This window comes from Chiroxiphia lanceolata, chromosome 14 (genome assembly GCF_009829145.1).
Source record: "Chiroxiphia lanceolata isolate bChiLan1 chromosome 14, bChiLan1.pri, whole genome shotgun sequence".
Lineage (NCBI taxonomy): Eukaryota > Metazoa > Chordata > Aves > Passeriformes > Pipridae > Chiroxiphia > Chiroxiphia lanceolata.
In genome coordinates, this window is record NC_045650.1 from 2,633,682 (window position 1) to 2,654,016 (window position 20,335).

Sequence of the window (20,335 nt, forward strand, 5' to 3'; positions counted from 1 at the left end):
TTCAGAAGAGAAGTAGCAACTGATAAACTGCAACATGGGGGATTTAAGGCTCCTTTTCCTCTAACTGAAGCTCTCACCTCCCAGGTGAAGCTCTCTCCTTCATCCCAGGTGTCTCCAGGAAGTGCCTCCCTACCCCAGCAATCAGAACTAAGATTAACAAAGTTAATTATCCTGCCCTCAGTGCCAGTGAAGGGGAGTAGGAATTTTTACCTCCCTGTGCCTGTCCCGGTCCCTGGATTTCTCTCGCACCCAGTCTATAGTGTTAAAATCTTCATAGGTGCCCACTCCAGGAAGAGGTTCCTCCAGGAAATCCATCATGGTGCTTTTGCCATTCATCCCTCCTCCATTATATGTGGAAAAGCCTGGTGGGGGAGGAACGGGGAAAATTGAGCATTTCTTAGTTTCCTCCTTTTTTATAAAACCCCAAAACACTAATTAAGGGGGGGAAAGCACAGATTTCAGTGGAAACAAAGAGCTGCTGAGATGTTCCCGAGCTAAATACCCCAGGCACACCTTCCCAGGTGATCTGTGCCAGGTACAGCCTTCCCAGCTCCAGCAGCTCACATGGAGATGGGGCTGTTCCTGGAAATGACTGTTCAAAACCAAAGTGAATCATCACTAGATGTTGACTTTTCCCTAAATCCAGGACTTGCCATGAGGATATTTTGCCATTTGAAGTAAGCAGAGGGGAGAGGGAGAGGAGAAAGGGAATATTTGAGACCCCTCAGGAGAGCTGAAGGGAATCCCAGGTGGATCTGGTCATGGTGGGCAGGAGGGCATGAATGGGAGCAGGGAAACAGGGAAAGCAAAGCATCCAGTGGGGCATGGAAAGCAGAAATAGTGGGATTCAAGTGGGATACCCTTGGGAAACACCAAACTGAGGCTTGCAGCCTCCCTTGGTGGAGAGAACTCAGCCAAACCACTCAACCTCCTGCCTAACCTGCTCCAGCCCACAGAAAACGATGGTTAGTGTGGGTGTACACTCCCAAAATCATGGTTCTGTAAGACACTAAGTGTTTCCAGTCATCCAGAGGGAAAAAACAGAAGAGCAAAAGCCGAAATCCAATCAAAACTGGGAAGTGGTGGGGAAGAGCAGGGTTAAAACTCCCAGGCAGAAGGATAATGGTTGATATTTCACTCAGCATATTTAAGTTGCAGCTATCACCAGGGCAAAGGTGTCTCCAGATGGAAAAAACAAGGAATTCAAACAGCTGCTCTCTGCCCCATCATCTAAAGCAGGAGGGGAAAAGAGAGCTGTGATGTCTTCCCAACCCATCTCCCAGATTGGCACAGCTGCCTCTTCACAGGGAAAAAGGCACAGGAAAACAAGATGAGTCATGTACAGAACTGACAACCACCACAAAATAACCCACTTAAAAAGGCTCCTCGCTTCATCTGGGACAAAAAGAAGGTGAACTGGAGTTCTCCAGAGCTCTTCCCAATGGTGAGAGCACAGGCCATGAGCCCCAGCTTGCACTGGGAAGCAAACAGGGCACGTTTGGCAAGAGCCGCAAGGAATTCCTGGCTTTAATGACATTTTTGAGGCAAAAAGCTTGGAAATACCCAAACTGGCATCAAGGCTTCCCTGTTCAAATATCCCCACTGGAAATTCCAAGCGCTCTTCTATAAATCTGATGGACCAGACCCTCCCTGAATAAATCCCCCAGATAACAACAGCCAGCCAGGTGGGAGGCCGTGGAGCGCTGAGGTACCTGGAGCTCCTCCTGCCCGCCTGGGTAGTGCTGCCCACGGCCTCCAAGGCAATGGGAGCTGCCTGGAGCAGGGATCTGGTACAGGGGACAAGCCAAGGCCTCCTCCCAGTCACCTGCAGCTCAGAGAGTCCCACCTGCAGCCCAGAGCTGCAGCTCCTCCCAGCCAAGACCACCAAAGGACATGGAGACTGTGCCCGTGGCAGAACTGAGCTCAGCAGGCTCTGACCCAGCTCCATGGGGACACACAACATCCCAGTGCCCACCTGGGACACCAGACCTTTTCACCACAGTCATCCACATCCAATTCCCAGTTCCAGGGCCCCCCACCTCACACTACAGCATATATTTAATATCCTTGTGCTCTGGGAAAGCTGGAATATGGATTTGGGGATGGAGGGGTGGTTACTGACGGCCGGTGAGAGCATTGTGGGAAGCCAGAATCCATCCAGGCCTTCATGCCCCCCAGACAAGGAACTACCACGGCCACATTCCCAGGGATGAGGTGGCTCTGGGGGGAATGATGAGTTCACCAAGCCCAGCAATGCCAAAGACAACACCAAATCCACCTTGAAAAGCAGGTGAGTGACTCCCCTGCACACCCATCCCCAAACCAGGCAGCCCAGTCTGAGGAGTTCTTTTTGCTTCTGCAGGAATGACCAACTCTCCTAAAGTACCCCAACCATTCCCATCTCCATGCTGCAGACAGCAGGCTCTCACTGCCTATTCCATTGTTTTTTTGGCATATCCACTGCACTGTTTCCTAAAGATTAAAGGTACAGCTGTCCTAAATTAAAGTATTAATAAAGGAGAGTTAAACCCAGCAAACAGAACACCCTGAGAAGCATTTTCTACAAGAAGTTGAGATCGGGGCACTCCGTGCTCACTGTCCCAGAAAAACTGCCCAGACCAGTGACTTGAAGCTATCCTGGGAATGCTCTCCCAGCTCAGGGCTGCCACAGAGCACCACAAAACAGACCCTGAGGGCACAAAGCTGCAATGCCAGAGGGGTTGTGGGTCATGGGACCCCCCAGCAACACCCTGATGGCCCCCTCAATCCCTCAGGCACAGCCAGTGTGATCCCATCCACGATCCCATCCTCAGCCTGGGTGATGACATCCACAGCCCATGTGATCCCACATGCAGAAGGGACTCACACACTCCAGACCAGGCAGGTGCAGCTTGGAGCCTGATCCCACTCTCCAGGATCCCCAGCCCACCCAGCCCAGCCTGCCCATCCTACAGCACCAGGATTTCCATTCCCAAAGCAGAACCCCGCAGTCTCCAGCCCTACACCACAACTGTCCATTTGACAGAAGACAATGAGGAAACATCCTTATATTTTTTTCAGGAGTAATGCAGAATGATAAAATGGCTGACAGCCATAAATATTTATCAAGATCATATTTCCTGCCTTAGCTGGTTGCAAATCAAGGATCCTAGAATAACCAGATAGGAATAAAGGAGGAAAATGAGCTCAGTGATGCTTTGCCATTGCACAGGTCCCCCTGTTGGGAATGTCCAGATCTGTAAATCAGAATTAATGTCAGAGACAGCAAGTGAAAAGTGACCCTGTTACAGCTCATCTCTAAACACAGATTTCTTGGTGTTTTGATCACCTCCCCAGAACAGGTTAATTAATCCTCTACTTCAGACTCTGGCTCAGGAAGACCAGACAGGGCTTGTTAAACTTACAGACTCTGCCCACAAAGCCCCAGCGTTAGGAATGGTTCTGCCAGCAGCAAGGGGGACAGCGATGGCACCTGCAGATCCCTGCCACAGCTTCCCTGCTCCAGCAAATCCGGGGAAAGCCAGGGGGTTGCAGGCAGTGCACAACTGTTACACAACAGAAATCCCACTGCCCACCCACCCTGATCCACTGCCTTCACCCCAGCCCCAGGGCCACTACCAGCAGTTTGCCCACTGCCTCCACAGCGTGATGGACACACGGACACACGGACACGCTCCCCTTGGCTCACGCCACCTCTTCCTCCCTGCAAGTGTCTCCTCACCCTGGCTCAGCCGCTCCTCGGGAACACCTCTGGGGGTCTGCCTGTGCCATGGCCGAGGGTCAGGGGATGTTCCTGGGGCTCACAGCGGCACTTGCTGCATCCTCTTCCTCCGGACTCCGATCCCGCAGCGGCGCTGGGTTCCCCCCCCCCCCGCACCCGGCATGTCGTCACCGGCACCGTCACATGAGCCAGCCCTTGCACCTCCACGGAGGGACAGGATTGGAGAGGCACAGGGAGAGGGTCAGGCTCGCAGGCAAGGACAGAGGGAGCGAGCTCTGGCCCGGGATGGGGAATCCCGATGGTCCAGAGCAGAGGCTGCACCCCGAAGCGGCGAGCGGAGCCGCTCCGGCAGCACTCGGGACAGTTTCTTTGGCAGAATGGATTCCCCGGGACTAAAACCCATCTGCCATGCTGCAGGTTGGCAGCTGCAGGGCTGGGGCTGCCCAGGGCTTCGAGCTGGAGAAAACTCACTGGAAAATGCCGTTTGTGCTCATAAGCACCAGGAATCAGGCAGGGCAAAGTGCACACTCAGGGTGATCAGTGTCACAGAGGGTCTGGGGTGGAAGGGACCTTAAAGCTCTTCCCATTTCACTCCCTGCCACAGCAGTGACACTTTCCACAAGACCAGGTTGCTCCAAGCCCTGTCCACCCTGGTCTTGAACACTTCCAGGGATGAGGCAGCCACAGTTTCTCTGGGCAACCTGTGCCAGTTTGAAGCCATTCCCCCTTGTCCTGTCCCTCCATCCCTTGTCCCCAGTCCCTCCCCAGCTCTCCTGGAGCCCCTTTAGGCCCTGCAAGGGGCTCTCAGCTCTCCCTGGAGCCTTCTCTTCTCCAGGTGAACACCCCCAGCTCTCCCAGCCTGGCTCCAGAGCAGAGGGGCTCCAGCCCTTGGAGCATCTCTGTGGGTTCCTCTGGACTCCTCCAGCAGCTCCACATCCTTCTGATGTTGTTCCCCAGAGCTGGAGGCAGCTCTGCAGGTGGGGTCTCACCTGAGGGGGCAGAGGGGAAGAATCTCCCCCATGCCCTGCTGCCCACACTGTGGGATCAGCCCAGGCCACTGGTTTCTGGATACAGAGCACACAGCCAGGGTATGTGGAGTTTCTCATTCACCAACACCCCCAAATCCCTCTCCTCAGGGCTGTTCTCCATCCATTCTCCACCCAGCCTGGATTTGTGCTTGGGATTGCCCCGACCCACACATTGATTCCCCTTCACCCCAACAGTCCAACCCCAAAGATCCACCAAACCCGACCCTTAACCACCTTACCAGCCTGTGCATGGAGGGACACCCCAGACACGAGCACCCTGCTCCCCACCTCCCACCAGGGATGCTCCTGGCACACCAGCCTGGGACATAACCTGCTCTGCACCCCGTTTCCAAAGCTCTGCACCAAGTCAGGATGCAGCAAAGGAAACACACATTTATCAACAGTCTCCTGACCAAGGTGTCACCGATGTTACTGACACACAGACTCCTTTCTTTTCCCACCCAGCTCACAATTTCCTCACTGAATAGCTCCCAACAACTGCTCTTTGCTCACTGTCTTTCCAGCAGGCAGCCACTGGATTGTCCTTTTGTCCTCTCAGCACACTCTCCCAACCTCCTGGCCCCACGAGCACCTTTATCTTGCCATTCAATGTACACAAGAGCTCGAAGGGACTGGTGATTAAGTTCCTCCAGCTCCAATTTGCTGGTGATAACTTGTCATTCAGACATTGCCTGCGAGACTGAAACCCTACGCCCTCCACATGCTGACTTTGGTCTCACTGATTAACTGCTCTGGGGCTCTGTCTGAGGAAGGCAGGTGACAAAAAAGCCGGGGAAGATGTGCCAGCCCGAGGTTCCCACTTCAAGTTTTAATTAAATTTTTAATTTAAGATGGAGAATAACTCGCTGCTAAATCCTGTTTGTGTTCATAAGCACCAGGAATCAGTGAGGGTAAACTGTGCATTCAGATCTCTGATCGTGGAGTCACGGAATGGTTTGGGAAGGAAGGGATCTTGAAGCCCATCCAGTTCCAACCCCCTGCCATGGGCAGGGACACCTTCCACTAGCCCAGGTTGCTTCAAGCCCTGTCCAACCTGGCCTTGGACACTTCCAGGCATCCAGGGGTAGCCACAGCTTCTCTGGGCAACCTGTGCCAGGGCCTCCCCACCCTCGCAGGGGAGAATTTCTTAGATCTAACCTAAATCTCCCCTCTCTCAGTTCAAACCCTCCCCCTTTCATTACCTGCGTCAGTTCTTGCCTTTAGAGCTCAAAGAGAAAAAAACATTCAATCCTACAGAGAAAAGGAGACCTTCCACCACTGAAACACGTTTAAGTCTTCCTCTGAAAGAAAGAGAAACACAGTCCTTTGCTCCTACAATTTAAAGCCCGTCCAGAGGCTTCCATGACTCCCAAGCATTACATCTTATTCCTCCCGAGCTGGTGCTGCCTCCCCACTGCTTGAGTGGGGAAAGGGCCACTGAAATAAAACACAAGACAAACCAGCATTGCCACCTCACTTAAACACCCACCACATCCTTTAACCTATTCAGGGGAAACCACTGGCATTCAAACAGTCTTGGAAAGGGCTATCTAGGAATCCGTACGACTTGCCCTCATAACAAGGTTGGCAGAAGCAACCCCCTCATCTAGGAGAGGTTTCTTGGCAAGGCAGCTTTTCCAGCAGATTTGGCTAAAGGAATCAGGCCTCATAAATCTTATATTTCATCCAAAAAAACCCAACAATCAACAGGACTGCAGATAGAATCCAACCGACCCTGTTTTAGGTACCTATGAAGCTTTGGACAGAACTTTCTTTACAAGATCTAAAGCAAATTAAGCTGTTGGGGAGTAACAGGGAAACTTTCTCACAGAAAAGCAACAGGACAAAGACACAGGATGATGAATAAATCCCTCTGTTTTCAAAACAGGAGAAAGGCAACCCTGGAATCCCACTCAGTTCTGCTTGTCCTGGACTATTCCATGTATTTCTAAGATGTCTGGAGAAGTGGTGACTACACTTTGGGAAGTGTTTTGGGTAACCAGCATGTCTTGGGCTGACTTTAGAGACTCACAGCCGGGATACAAGGGAGCAGGAGAAAATCACTGCCAAAAAACAAGGTTTAGAGGAGGAGCAAAAGAACTGCAAACCCTCCTGCTCTAGGTCAGCACGTTTGACTTCAAGTGTCTGCGACAACACTCAGCAAGTCATTGCTCAATAACTGAGGGGAGGCAACCAGAAAACAGCTCTTTTTTTTTAATTCCTCAAGCCAAGAAGCAGCAGAGATTTGCTGCTGCACAAATGCACCTTGGACATCACATGTAGCTCTGGGCACCTTTACTGTGAAACAGGAAGGTGATACCAGTAAGATGAAACAACAACTGGGAAGCCAAATGACCAGATGACCTTCAAAGGTCCCTTTCCAACCCAAACAATTTAATGATTCTAGGATTCTGCATCCTTAAAAAGGCTGTCCCATGCCATGAACCCTTTGGCCAAGATGTAAATTCCAGCTCTGACAACAACTTCGAGAAAGCACTGCTAAGATTCCCTCATTTCCTGCTGTAACACCATTACCTCAGTGCCAAGACTGCAAGGGAAACTATAAAAGTATCAGGGGATTTGATTAAAAAGCCAAGTTTGACTCCCAAGCACGACTTAACAGCATGGAAAAAAAACCCCATGATAATCAAGGAAAGTCTTATCTGTTACATTTTACTGATAAAATGCTGAAGTCCAGACCAGAGGAGATAAGAGGGAGAGAACATATTACTTACTCATGGTGAGGTTTCAGTAACACAAACAGGCATGAGAAGCCACTGCAGTTGGGTTTAGAGCAGTTTGACTGAAACAGGCCTGAAGCACTTGGAATATCTACATTTCAGCAGCAGCAAGGCTGGTGGTCCCCAGCAGAGCCCTGCCACTGTCACTCACCAGTCAAGGCCCCCTAAGGAAAGCTCTGAGGAGCTCCAGCTGCCACACACATTCCAGGTTTACAGAATCCATCAGGCAGGAGGTGACACTTCCTCTTCTGGGCACCTGGCAGGAGCTGGAAGCTCCAGTTTTGGGTGCTCTTTCAATTTGAAAAGCCACCACCCTTACAGGAGAGTTTGACAGCACTGGAGAAGGGGCTAAGGCAGGCTGGGTTCTGGTTCCCAAAGGCATCACTACCTGGTCCCCATCCAACACCACACCAGGCAGAGGTTTGCAGGGAGAACCTCCCCAGCTCCAGTCCAACCTGTGCCCCCACAGCTTCAGGTTTCACACCTGGCACCCAAACATTTGCCAGCTGACTTCTCCTGAAGTCAGCAGGGGAAAGTCACAGGGTGAACCGAAACTGGTATCTGGGCAAGGAGCTCTTTCCCCTTTTACATTTCCTCTTTTACTTCTGTGTCACCTCTCCCATGGCCTTGAGCATCCTGTCAACACAGAGAACATCATCCAGGGGAACCACTCCTCAGGTATTTGGCCTCAGGTTGTGCCAGGGTTGGATATGATGGAAAGTTTCTTCATGGAAAGAGTTGTCCAACCCTGGCATAGGCTGCCCAGAGCAGTGGTGGGGTCACCATCCCTGAAGGAATTTAACTGCCACGTGGATGTGGCACTTGGGGACATGGGCTAGTGGTGGCCTTGGCAGTGCTGGCCTTGGCAGTGCTGGGGGATGGTTGGACTTGATGGTCTTAGAGGGCTTTTCCAACCCAAAGGATTCTGTGATTCTCAGCCCTCTGAGGTTCTGCCACCACCATCACTTCAAGCCACAGGTTCCAGTGGGGCAGAGCCCTGTTTTTTTTATAGAAGTAGCCACAGGCCTTCAAACGTCCTCAGAGGAGATGGGAGAAGCCTGTTAAACAAAGAGAGGAACAACCAAGTGCTGTTCCCAGCCAACAGCAAAACCCAGCTCAAGTCACCCACTACCACTTCTAAGCTCCATGGAATAACAATCTCCTGACAAGAAATTAAAGGATTCAGCTCCTTCTCTCTAAACATCAAACCCGAGCCCAGGTTTCACCCCAGAGAGCTGACACCACCCTCCTCTGCATGGATGGAACCCCGGGAAGAACCCATTTGGGAGGTAAATCATGCCCATAAATCCCTCTGCACAGTGACAGAGGGTTTTGAACCACACACAGATGTTTCTCTGTCAGAGCTGATGCAGCCACTACCCACACACAGTGATCCTTCCTCTGCCCAAGCCAAGTGGGCAAGGATCACATGGCCCTCACAAGACTCCCTGTGGAAAAGCTGGCAGTTTGGGCTCCTGGTAGGTGACATTTGCAGGAAGCCTGTCTTCCCTTCCAGAGGCAGAGCACACAGCTGGGAAGCAAATCAGAGGGATTTCTTTTGAATTTCTGCCCTACAGTAACAGGGGTGGGGGAAGAAGAGGACAAGAAGGTTTATGGGAAGGCACAGAGCCCCAAATGAAGTATTTCTGCTTTTACAGTAACTTGTGATAATTCACAGAGGATACAAACAGGCAGGTCTTGCTTGTCCAGTGCCAAAGCTCAGCAGACCCATGCAGATTCATCCCTCCTCCATTAATGTCACAGCTCAGACTCTTGGAGGAGGAACAGACCCTCTGGACAGCTGAGGTTGGCAGGGGAAGCCAATAAACCCTTCTCTGCTGTCACAGTGTGAGATTCTCTCCACAAGGGGAAACCTTTAAAACTACAGATAAAGAAGAAAAGAAGGGAAGGGAGCAGAGGGGAGGGGAGAGTCTCTGCAATTGCTCAGCGCTGCCATCCCTTCCCATGGCACTCACATCCCTCCCTCCTGGCACCACCAGCTCTTCCCGACAGCTGCTATTTTGGAAAACTCCAGAAAGGACTATCCAGAAGTCTGGGAAGCAAAGCAGTGGGAGAGAATATGCTACATCTCACAGCACAGGAACCACACAGAGAGGGATGCAATCCAGCACAGAATCCTGCAAACTCTTCACCTCGGTGCCAGGAAACATCAGACCCATCCTGGGCAGAGGCCAGCAGGATCCACACAGAAAACATTAGCATGAAATCCTACCAAAAGCCATCAGGAAAAACAGGGGAAAGCTCATGGGTGTTACCTCCCATCTCCCTGTCGAGTGGTGGGTCATCATCTGCCATGGATAAGTCCACAGATGCTCCGGCTATTTCCAGCATATCCTCATCACTGGTGCTGCTCTGGAAGCTCCCCCGTCGATAGCCTTTCTGATCCATGGCCAGAGCTTCCAAACCTGGGAGCAAAGGGGAGATTTTTAGAGCACAAGCATGGAACCTCATTTTCTAAGCCAACTGGACTCACACTTGACCCTGAAGACCCAGAAGCTGCACTGCCCTTCCCATGGGAAGGGTGGGTGCAGTGCTGCCACCTGAATTTCAGCCTAGAATTCCACAGTTCTGGAAGAGCTTTACAATGTTCTTGCACTAGATTTCATACTGCCATATGCCAGAAACAAACTGCAGGTCCCAGTATGGCATCTGAACCCAACTGGGGAGCCATAAACATGGCAGCAATGGGGTGCCTGAGTTCTTAAAAGAACAAGTTTAGCAACCAAGCCCACAGAGATTCTCCCTAACAGGGATCCTACATCCATCAGTCCACTGTTGGAAAAGGGCTCAAACTGGATGCTGGATAAGGAAATGTCAGCCACGAGTGAGGCTTTACCAAGGCTGTGAGACAACAATCTGCAAATCACCCCAAAAATGAGAAACAGCCCCATCTCAGCTGTGCCATCCCGTGTCACCTCTGCCATGGCTCCCAGTGATCCGACCACGATCCCGAACACACGAGCAGCCCAAAGACCTCAGGACATGCTTTTCTCTACAGAAAATCAATTCTATTATACAATCACAGAATGGCTTGGTTGGAAGGGACCTTAAAGTTCATCTCATCCCACCCCCTGCCATGGGCAGGGACACCTTCCACTAGCCCAGGTTGCTCCAAACTCTGTCCAACCTGGCCTGGAACACTTCGAGGGATGGGGCAGCCACAGCAATATTTCAAAGTTCTTGGTCTAAAAAGCCTCTCAACATATTTCTTTTTTCTCCTTTGTACCTCCCACAGGCTGTGAATGAGTTTCTGTCTGCCTATCGTGACCCAACAGAGCCAAAATGACCAAGGTCAAGGGTTAGCCAAGGCAAGTGCCATGCACCCATGTATTTATTAAATAACCTCCACACGTGCTCTCAACAGGTTTGCAATGATTTTTTTTTCAACCCCAGCCATCTCAAGGAGCCACCCACGTCAGATCATAACACTAGACCTGTTCTGTCTCTTCCTCTTCTCCAGAACAGCAAGGAAACTACAAACACACAAGCTCTGAAAACATAATAAACTAAATAAATAAATAACCTAAACTGGGGGAAAAAAATCATGTCTGAGCCTCAAAAATAGCTCTTGCCACCTGGAAGTGGGAATCTTTGCATCTCCATGAGAAGACAGACTCATAGAATCATGGAGGTTGCAGAAGGTCTCCAGGATCATCAAGTCCAACCTGTGACCACCCAGCCCAGAGCTCTGAGTGCCACGTCCAGTCGTTCCTTGGACACCTCCAGGGATGGGGACTCCACCACCTCCCTGGGCAGCCCCTTCCAATGCTTGACCACTTTTTCCAGGAAGAAATTCCTCCTGATGTCCAACCTGGCCCTCCCCTGGCACAGCTTGAGGCCGTTCCCTCTCCTCCTGTCCCTTGTTCCCTGGGAGCAGAGCCCAACCCCCCCGGCTCCCCCCTCCTGTCAGGGAGTTGCAGAGCCAGAAGGTCCCCCCTGAGCCTCCTTTTCTCCAGGCTGAGCCCCCCCAGCTCCCTCAGCTGCTCCTGCTGCTCCAGCCCCTTCCCCAGCTCCATTCCCTTCCCTGCACACACTCCAGCCCCTCAGTGTCTCTCCTGTTGTGAGGGGTCCAAAACTGACCCCAGAATTCAAGGTGTGGCCTCAGCAGTGCCCAGCACAGGGGGACAATCACTGCCCTGGTCCTGCTGGCCACACTATTCTTGGTCCAGGCCAAGTTGCCACTGGCCTTCTTACCCACCTGGGCACACTGCTGGCCACGTGTGCTTTGCTCTTGCAAACACTGATATTTTTTCAGAGAATTAGAGAGGAACCAAATATGTGGCTCAGCCTCAGGAAGGGAAAACGCCAGCCAGCACTTCCCAACGAGCTGAATTACACACTCTGCAGAAAACACTTCCTATTACACAGAAAAAGCCACGACAGCACACAAAAAAAAAAGCCTTGGAGCTGCACAGAGTGACGCATTGGGCTCTTCAGTGTGGAACATGATGTTCCTAAACTTTTAAGCCCTGTTTTCTCATTAAATTGGTGCAGAATACCCCAGGAAAGAGGGAGCCCAGGGGAGCTGGGTGCTCAGGAAGGCATATGAGCTCCCTGAGAGCACACAGACAGCGTGGCATAGAGAGCCAAGGGCAGGAGAAAGCCAGGAGTTCAAAGTTAATATTCATCAGCTAACAATAAAGCAAATTAAATGTCATTAAAGTGCTGTGGTGCTCCTCCAGTGAGTTGCTTCCAGGGAACACAGTGAGTCCAACTGCCAGCCCAGGAGTCAGGGAGGGCCTGTTCATCCTGGCAGAGAACTAAGGAAACTCTGTGCTTATGTGTTATGGGGCTCATCTGCAGTGTAACACAGTTTTACAGGGATTTTCCAATAAGACACTTTGTGTGTGTAAATACATGGGAAGAGGGGTTAAAATATGTCTGTCTTTCTAGAGTCATGGAATGGTTTGGGCTGGAAGGGACATTTAAAGATTATCCATTTCCACCCCCTGCCATGGGCAGGGACACCTTCCACTATAGCCCAGGTTGCTCCAAGCCCCGTCCAACCTGGCCTTGGACACTTCCAGGGATGGGGCAGCCACAGCTTCCCTGGGCAACCTGTGCCAGGGCCTCCCCACCCTCACAGGGAAGAGTTTCTCCCCAGTATATCACCTAAACCCATTTGCTTTCCACAAGAAGCATCAATTCCTGCCCAGGTTGCACAGGCAGCCGGACCCCTGCTCGAGGAGCAGAAACCGGAGCACCAGCACCTCCTGCTTCTCCCAGTTCCTCCCCAAGTTTGTTCTCATTTACAGCTTTAAAAACCAAAACTGAGGCAGCAAACACAGCACCTTCCAGCTGCAGCAGAGCCCAGGGAACACCTGGCAGCAGAAAGAGGACACAAGGAGGATAATTCCATGCCCAGTTCTCCCCCCAGCCCCGATGCAGTGTCAGGTTTAAGTCATTTTTTTCTTACCAAAACGCTCCCTCTACGGGCGAGCGCTGCTTTCCCAGGCTAAACCACATGCACAAAACATAAAATTTAAAAAGAAAAAAAAAAAAAAAAGACCATTCTTATGCTTATCTATTTGTTAATTTATCACCAGTCCTCATCAGTGCTGCCTCTTTCCACGGGCTACAGCACTGCCAGAACTCTCCCCCCCCCAGCAAACGTACGTACCCCAAGGCTCCCGGTGTCCCCAACGCCGGTGTGACGCCATCCTCCTCCAGCTGCCCCCATCCACCTCCTCCAGCTGCCCCCATCCACCTCCTCCAGCTTTCTACTCCGTCCTGGTGCTCCCCATGGCAGTCAAGAAAAAGGGAAGCAACGAAGCAGAACCCGACAGGGTCCCCACGACGCCTGGAAGTGACTCAGATGACAGTGCCGGCAGCCAGGAAGCTGGAGCTCCGCTGCCATCCTGCTGCCAGCCCCAGTTCGGCTGGGATGCTCAGCCCTCACCATGATTTCCAATCAAAAAAAAACAAAAACAGACATTCCAAGATTTTCTCCTTGTTTTGTGCTCCAGTGTCACCCAACAGCACCCGTCCCAGTGCCACCAGGGCAGCAGGGGAGTGGGAGTGCTGAGGTGTAGCCCCGGAGAGCTCCGGCACTGCCACACTCGGAGCAGCCCTTCCAGCACACAGGTTCAAGGTTTTCCCAGTCAGAGCGTGGAAAAAGCTCCTGTAGCATTTTCCCCGTCCCTGTCGGAGGGGAGGCTTGACCCCAGCTCCACCTGCACCACAGGGACATCGAAGCCGAACAACACCACGAGCGGGTAACAATCCCAACCAGCCACCTCCAGAGTCACTCTCGTTGTGGGAAGGAGCCAGCTTACCACCTAGTGGCTGTTTCCTCTGGAAAAGCAAAACCTGGATCACAAGACAGTGGGGTTTTTTTTTTAAAGATCAGCAAATCTAAGCCATGCTTTGACAGCTCAGGGCTCCCTCTCCTTCCCAGCCCCACGTGGCTCTTGGACAGTCCCTTCCGGCAAGTACCAGATAATAAGAATAAATAAATAAATAAATAAATAAACCTCACAGAATAAACCAACTGTAACTGGAAAAAAAAAAAAAACAAAGGAGAGGAGAGAAAAATGTAGCTGTTTAGTTGTTATGTCAACATGAGTGTTATGTCAACACGAGTGTTATGTCAACACTCGTGGTGCCTGGCTGGGAGCCAGCAGAGCCAGGCTTTCACAGAGTCCTGGAACTGTTTGGGTTGGAAGGGACCTGAAAACTCCTCCAATTCCACCTTCCTACCACGGGCAGGGACACCTTCCACTAGACCAGCCTGCTGGTCTAGCAAGCTCTCTGGGCAACGGGGGGTTGGGGTTTGTGGGGTTCCCTCACCACAAGTTCTCTGGGCAACATCACCCCTCCAGAGGCTCACGGGCCATTAAAAACCCCCACATCTCCCTCCTGAAGCAAATAAGGGGCAAACTCCATCTGCAGCTAAACTAAGTGAGCTGGTTTGGATTTTGCTGAATTCCAGCCCTCGAGACCTGGAACCCTGTGCAGGAAGATTTTTAAGGAGAAGCCTCGTGCACAGTCGTGCTGCCAAATCGATCCCCCAGGGAGGGACCAGCCCTCTCTCCCCACGCTGTGACAGCAAAGCCGCTGACTCGCCGCAGGCAAGAAAAGGCTGTTTTTCCAAGTCATTCCCTGCTCCAATTCCCTGTGCTGTCTGAAGCGACTACAGCCAGCCTCTGCTTCTGTGGATGGGAAACTACACCAAATTTACAAGGGCTGGAACAACAGGACAACGTGGAATGGCTTCACGCTGACGGGGGGCAGGGTTAGGTGGAATACTGGGCAGAAATTCTTCCCTGTGAAGGTGGTGAGTTCCCTGCCCAGAGAAGTTGTAGAAGGGTGGAAGTGTCCAAGGCCAGGTTGGATGGGGCTTGGAGCAACTGATAGCAGTAGATGGTCATCAAGGTCTCTTCTAACCCAAATCATTCCAGGATTCTATGACTGCTCCCTTCCTGGAGTGGCCAAGGGGGGCTCTGGGGCTACCCCAGCCCCATACTAGTGCAGGAGCAGAATCCTGTCCCTCTCAGGTCGTGCTGGCCCTGGCAGAAGGCTGACCTGGCCAGTGGGACTCCACCACTCCAGGCAGCCTTTTGCCCTCAGCAGCTGCTCCAGCAAAGACAAACACCCCCTGGGAATGCTGCTGCCTTGGGCCAGAGCTGTCCGGCCACACTGGCCTGAACAATAGGAGGTTTGTGAGAAACTGGGAATTCTACCAACACAAGCCGAACACAAAGACTTGGATTGTTTTAGGGCTTGTTTGGGGCTCTTTTGTTGTTCTCTGACACGTACTCACACAGGTCCCTGGAGTGCTTTGCCCTGACATCCTCCCAGCAAGGTAACAGGCGCTGTCACGAGTCTGGGTCATGGCAGAAAGCAGAGCACGAACCCTGTGACATTTTGGGTTTTCCTGGCACTTCTGCACATGGGGCTGATACAGCACTTTCTGGGATTCGCTGCTATCCTGGAGTGCACTGACACCACAGCCTTACAGCCACACCAGTATCACCTCTTCTGGAATAATCCATCACTCCCCAGAGCTTCTGCCTCTCAGCCCAGGACACTGGAACACCCAAGGGAAGGCAAACAGCAAACACACCCATCCCAAAAGCATGACAGGCACTTCCAGGCTCCAGCCATCACTCCAGCACGTGTGGACCGAGGCGATGCATAGTGAGGGCACAGCTGTGACCAAAGGCACTGCCAGCCCTGTTCAAAACCAGCATCAGTCCTCCAAAAGCCAAAAGAAACGTTGTTAAGCACAAAGGCAGCTGAGCTGGAAGCACCTGTACATCACAACTCATGATTAGGAACATCTTTTCCTAGTCACTGCCTCAGTTATCTGCTCCATCCGTTGCTTTCTCCAGGAAACCTCATTTTTTTCCTTCTAAACTTTCTGCCATTTCCATTTTAATTCTCAGTTAAAAAGCACAATGTCAGCTCAGACACCTCTTCCCAGGAGGTTCTTCACAACCACTTTCAGCTTTTCAGTTTAATATTTTGACAAAAAGCAGCCCGGCACAAAAATGCCCAAGACCAAATTTACAGGTAGCTTGTGATCTGTTGAGGGGAGGTTGCTACTGGATTTTAAGCTGTATTTTCCAGACTAAGTTCAGTTACTTACAGCAATTTCCAGACTGCAACACAACAGCTTCTCTGCCATTCCCAGCCTCTTTGGGAATCCAGGATGGTGACATCACTGACTGCAGGAGGATCACCAGAGAGCCTTGTTTTTCCAGCATAGCTGTGTGGCTGCTGTGACTCCCAGGTATCCACAGCCATCCTGGGGTTAGCAAACCCTTCCCATCATTCAGCCCTCCCAGCACACAGGAAGAGTGTGACTAACACATGACCCAGAGGGAAACAGCCAGAATAAACACATGTGGTTTCCATCGCGGAGCATCAGGAACTGATCCGGCACCGCTTTCATCCCAAAAACATCAGAGTCTTGGATAGAGGCTCCAAAGCCACCTCCTGCCAAAATGTCTCCTCTTAAACTGGATCACAACCACAGCTGTCCTCTTGGCCAGCTCCTTCCCTAGGAGAGCTCTGGGCATCAGGACATCCCCTACAGGCCCTCTTTTTGTTACGGGGATAGGCTGCTCCTTGGATGAATTTCCACATCACACAGCCCACACCAAGGAGCCACAGCCAAAGTCCACGCTGAGGAGAAGTGGAGTCAGGGACTCCCAGATGGCAGTGAAGGCACTCAAGAGGCTTCAGGACCTCTCTCCATCCTCTCCCTGTGAAAGGGTGCAGAGGGTCCAGCCCCACGACCCGCAGACTCAGTCCAGGACAGCGCAACACGTGGCAGCTCCCAGCAGCCTGTGAAACCAGCCCTGGCACATCCACCACAAAAACAACTGGAAAATGGCTTGGATGCAAGATGAGAAGATCTTAACACCTAGAACCCTAAAATCCCAGACTGGTTTGGATGGAGAGGGACCTTAAAGACCACCTCATTCCACCCCCCTGCCACAGGCAGGGACACCTTCTACCAGACCCAAGCCCCATCCAACCTGGCCTTGGACACTTCCAGGGACGGAGCAGCCACAGTTTCTCTGGGCAACAAATAAGATCATTTTCTGTTTCCCAAATAAGTGAGTTACTTGTTTGTAACTTCATTGTGTAGTATTTTGTAAACCCATTTCCAGCTTCGAGGTTACAAATGTCCCTCCTGGCAGTCACACACTGTCCATCCACCACAACCTGAGCAACACCAACACAGAGGATCTGCACCTTCAGATTACATGACCTACACTCATCCCATTCTTCCCATATCTGCTGCCTTTAATTATTTTCCTGGAATTCAAAAAGAACAATAATTTGCAGTTACAGATCTAACAGAGAAAGCTGATGCCCAAATCTCTCAGACAAAAAAAAAAAAGAAGCCACATAACCACTAAAAAAAATATCATCTCACCTCAAACACCACATCTTTTTCCCGTTTTCCTTTCCTTTTTCCCTTTATTTTTTTAAGGACTGTCATGGCTACAAAAGCAAGACTTCAACAGATATTTCCAATTATGGTCAATAGTCCAGTTTAGTGTCATGCTTGCATCAAGTCTCAGCTGGAAAGCTGTCACTCCACACTTTGTGAACACCCAGCACTGGAACTCTTCAAGCAGAACACCTTCATTTTGGTGTTGTTTTTAGGAGACATTTCTCAGAACACCCCGAAATCCAAACAGCACCACGTGGAATTGGGGTTAAGACTCATTCTGGGGGAGATGCAGCTCAGTCTCTTGCTCCACAAGGTAGAAAATACCTAACATACTGAAATATGGGCTACAACAGATTTAATGGGATTTTCAAGCACAAAGAGAACATAAAGCACTCAACTTGCACAAAATCCTGGGAGAGAACAGCCTGGGAAAGCCTCCCTGTGGTGAGGGGATGGCTTAGGGGAGGAGAGCCAGAGCCCAGGTCAGGACTGCTGCTGGGCTCCTGGGGAGCAGGAACAACCCGGAGCTGTTGCCAACTGCAGTGGGAATTACAGCTGGCACAGAGCTAGGGCTGAGCACACCAGGTACCTTTCCAACCCCTCCCTCTCCACCAAATCTGTCCTAGCTGCTCAGCACATGGAGATTTAATGCATTTCTGTCAAAGCAATGGGTTCCATCCTGCTCACAAGCACCTCCTCGATTTGAACTATACACTCTCCTTCCTTGTAGATGGTTTAAAAAACAGACTGAAGTTCCTGAAGAAGGGAGGAATAAAGCCAGCCTTTAGGAAGTGCTGGATCACAGCCCAGAGGCTCTGAACCCTGAGGCATTGAGGCAGAACAGGCTGGCACACACACCATGGGGGGACTCCCAGCATTGAAGCCGCTCCCGGGGCTCATTGAATTTCCACAGACGGTTCCAGCCTCCTCCCAAAGCAGGACACACATTCCAACCTCACCTTCCACCCGGCAACAGTACAAACTGGGACACTGCAGCATCCAAATGTTCTGCAGGAAAAGCCATGAAGAGGCAAAAGAACTACTAAGAAGGAAAAGAGGGACATGATGGAAATCTCCCAGCCCAAAACGCCCCCGGTTGCTGTGTCGGACCAAAGCACTCAGCTGGGCTCACTCCTCTCCCTGAACTCCAGGAACACCTGTAGCATCCCTTGTTCCAAATAAAACATATTCATCCACAGAGAACAAGGAATAATGGCTCCACACTGCCAGAGGGCAGGGATAGATGGGATATTGGGAAGGAGTTGCTCCCTGTGAGGGTGAGGAGGCCCTGGCACAGGTTGCCCAGAGAAGCTGTGGCTGCCCCATCCCTGGAATTGTTCAAGCCAGGTTGGACGGGGCTTGGAGCAACCTGGGCTAGTGGAAGGTGTCCCTGCCCATGGCAGAGGGTGGGACTGGATGGGCTTTAAGATCCCTCCAACCCAAACTATTCCATGATTCTCTGATCTCTGCAGACAGGAAACTGTGCCACACTGATGGGCACCACCCTTGTACCCAGACCTGTGACGAGGCTTTGGGGTTTGGACCCTTAACCCAGTGACAGGACCAGGGCTCACAGTCCCTCAGAAACACCTGCACGTGAAGCTGTGCTGCACAACCAGGAGTGAGCTGTTATCCCAGAGGGAATAATTAAAGGTGTGATGCAAGGTGCACAGAGCTACTCAACCCCATGCTGTCGGCTCTGCACTCGGGCACTCGGAGCTGGACAAACCTGCTGGATGAGTCCATGACCAGACCATGGCAAGGTCAGGCAGTGCCAGCCCTCCCCTGGCTGTGCAGCCTGGGGCTCCAGCTGCCCTGTCAAGACTCCCAGAACACCCAAATAACTTGGGATACTACATGGATGAACTCTACCCCTACCTGAACATGCTCCAGGTGAGGAATTTTGCGGGACGGGTTTGCCTTCCCTCACTGGTGACCACATCCAGCTGGAGACACAGCTGGTGCCACCTTCCACAACGAGGATGGAAGAAGAAAATAAAGGACTGGGGCAGAGGGAAAGAAATAATATGGGATCTGGGGAAGGAGGAGGGGGTGAAGGTGGATGCAAGGCAAAGGAGAAGAAGCAGGTGAGCCTTGAGAGCCGAGGGGCTGCAGGCAGCACCTCAGTCTGCAGGGCAGGTGCCACCAACACCCCACAGATCTATCCCTGAAAATGCTATTCCCAGGTGAAAAAAGAGGCTTTGTGTGCATCACTCTGCACTGAGAACCCCCCCACGACACCCAGGGGCAGCAGCACAAGCCTTGGTGCTCCTGCAGCGAGGTCTCCCCAATTTTTGGAGCCCCTCTGCTGAACCCCTCCCCAGCTCACATGCTGACAGCTGCTGACCCCAGAGCTTGTCCCATGACCCCTCCCATTAAACCAGTTGTTTGTGCTGAGCAGCTCATTATCCTCTAATTGCAGGTGGCAACGTGGCCATTGCACCACCAGCCTCTGCCCTGCCAAGGCAGCTGGAGCCAAAGGAATCCTGCATCCCTGACAAATATTTCCTGAAATATTCCTGTTACAGACCCATTTCTTACCAGCTTCATGACTTCTTGGTTGTTTTGTTTTTTTTTTTAAATAAAAAACAATCCAGGCCAAGTGGGATCGAACAAATAATGCTGGAGAAAGGCTGAAGGGATGTGTTTAGATTGAAATCAGACCCTTCCCAATCCTGAAAGGCAAAGGAGTTGCCAAGAGCACCTGGCAGTAGGAAGCAGAAGCACAGCTGTACAGAGAAGGGCACGGGAAAGGAAAAGCACCTTTGTGTAGCACAGTTTCCCCAAGAACCTCCTACAAACATGGCAGAGGAATGAGCTTTGGAATTTTAGGACCCACGGTGATTTTCCTACTTCTGAACATTCTGACAGCTGAGGATGGTGAGCTGCAAAAGAGGTTTGCTGCTGTTTCCAA

General features: G+C 51.5%; 1 protein-coding gene across 1 annotated transcript in view; it reads right to left on the reverse strand.

The window, feature by feature from the left end:
- LOC116794024 (H(+)/Cl(-) exchange transporter 5-like) overlaps positions 1 to 13,728 on the reverse strand; it is a 29,003-nt gene extending 15,275 nt beyond the window's left edge. Inside the window, 3 exon segments of the mRNA XM_032702339.1 lie at positions 211 to 362; positions 9,767 to 9,916; positions 13,132 to 13,728. Of these exon segments, the coding sequence (XP_032558230.1) occupies positions 211 to 362; positions 9,767 to 9,916; positions 13,132 to 13,171 (342 nt within the window). The 5' untranslated portion in view covers positions 13,172 to 13,728.
- Between the last annotated feature and the right edge of the window lie 6,607 nt (positions 13,729 to 20,335).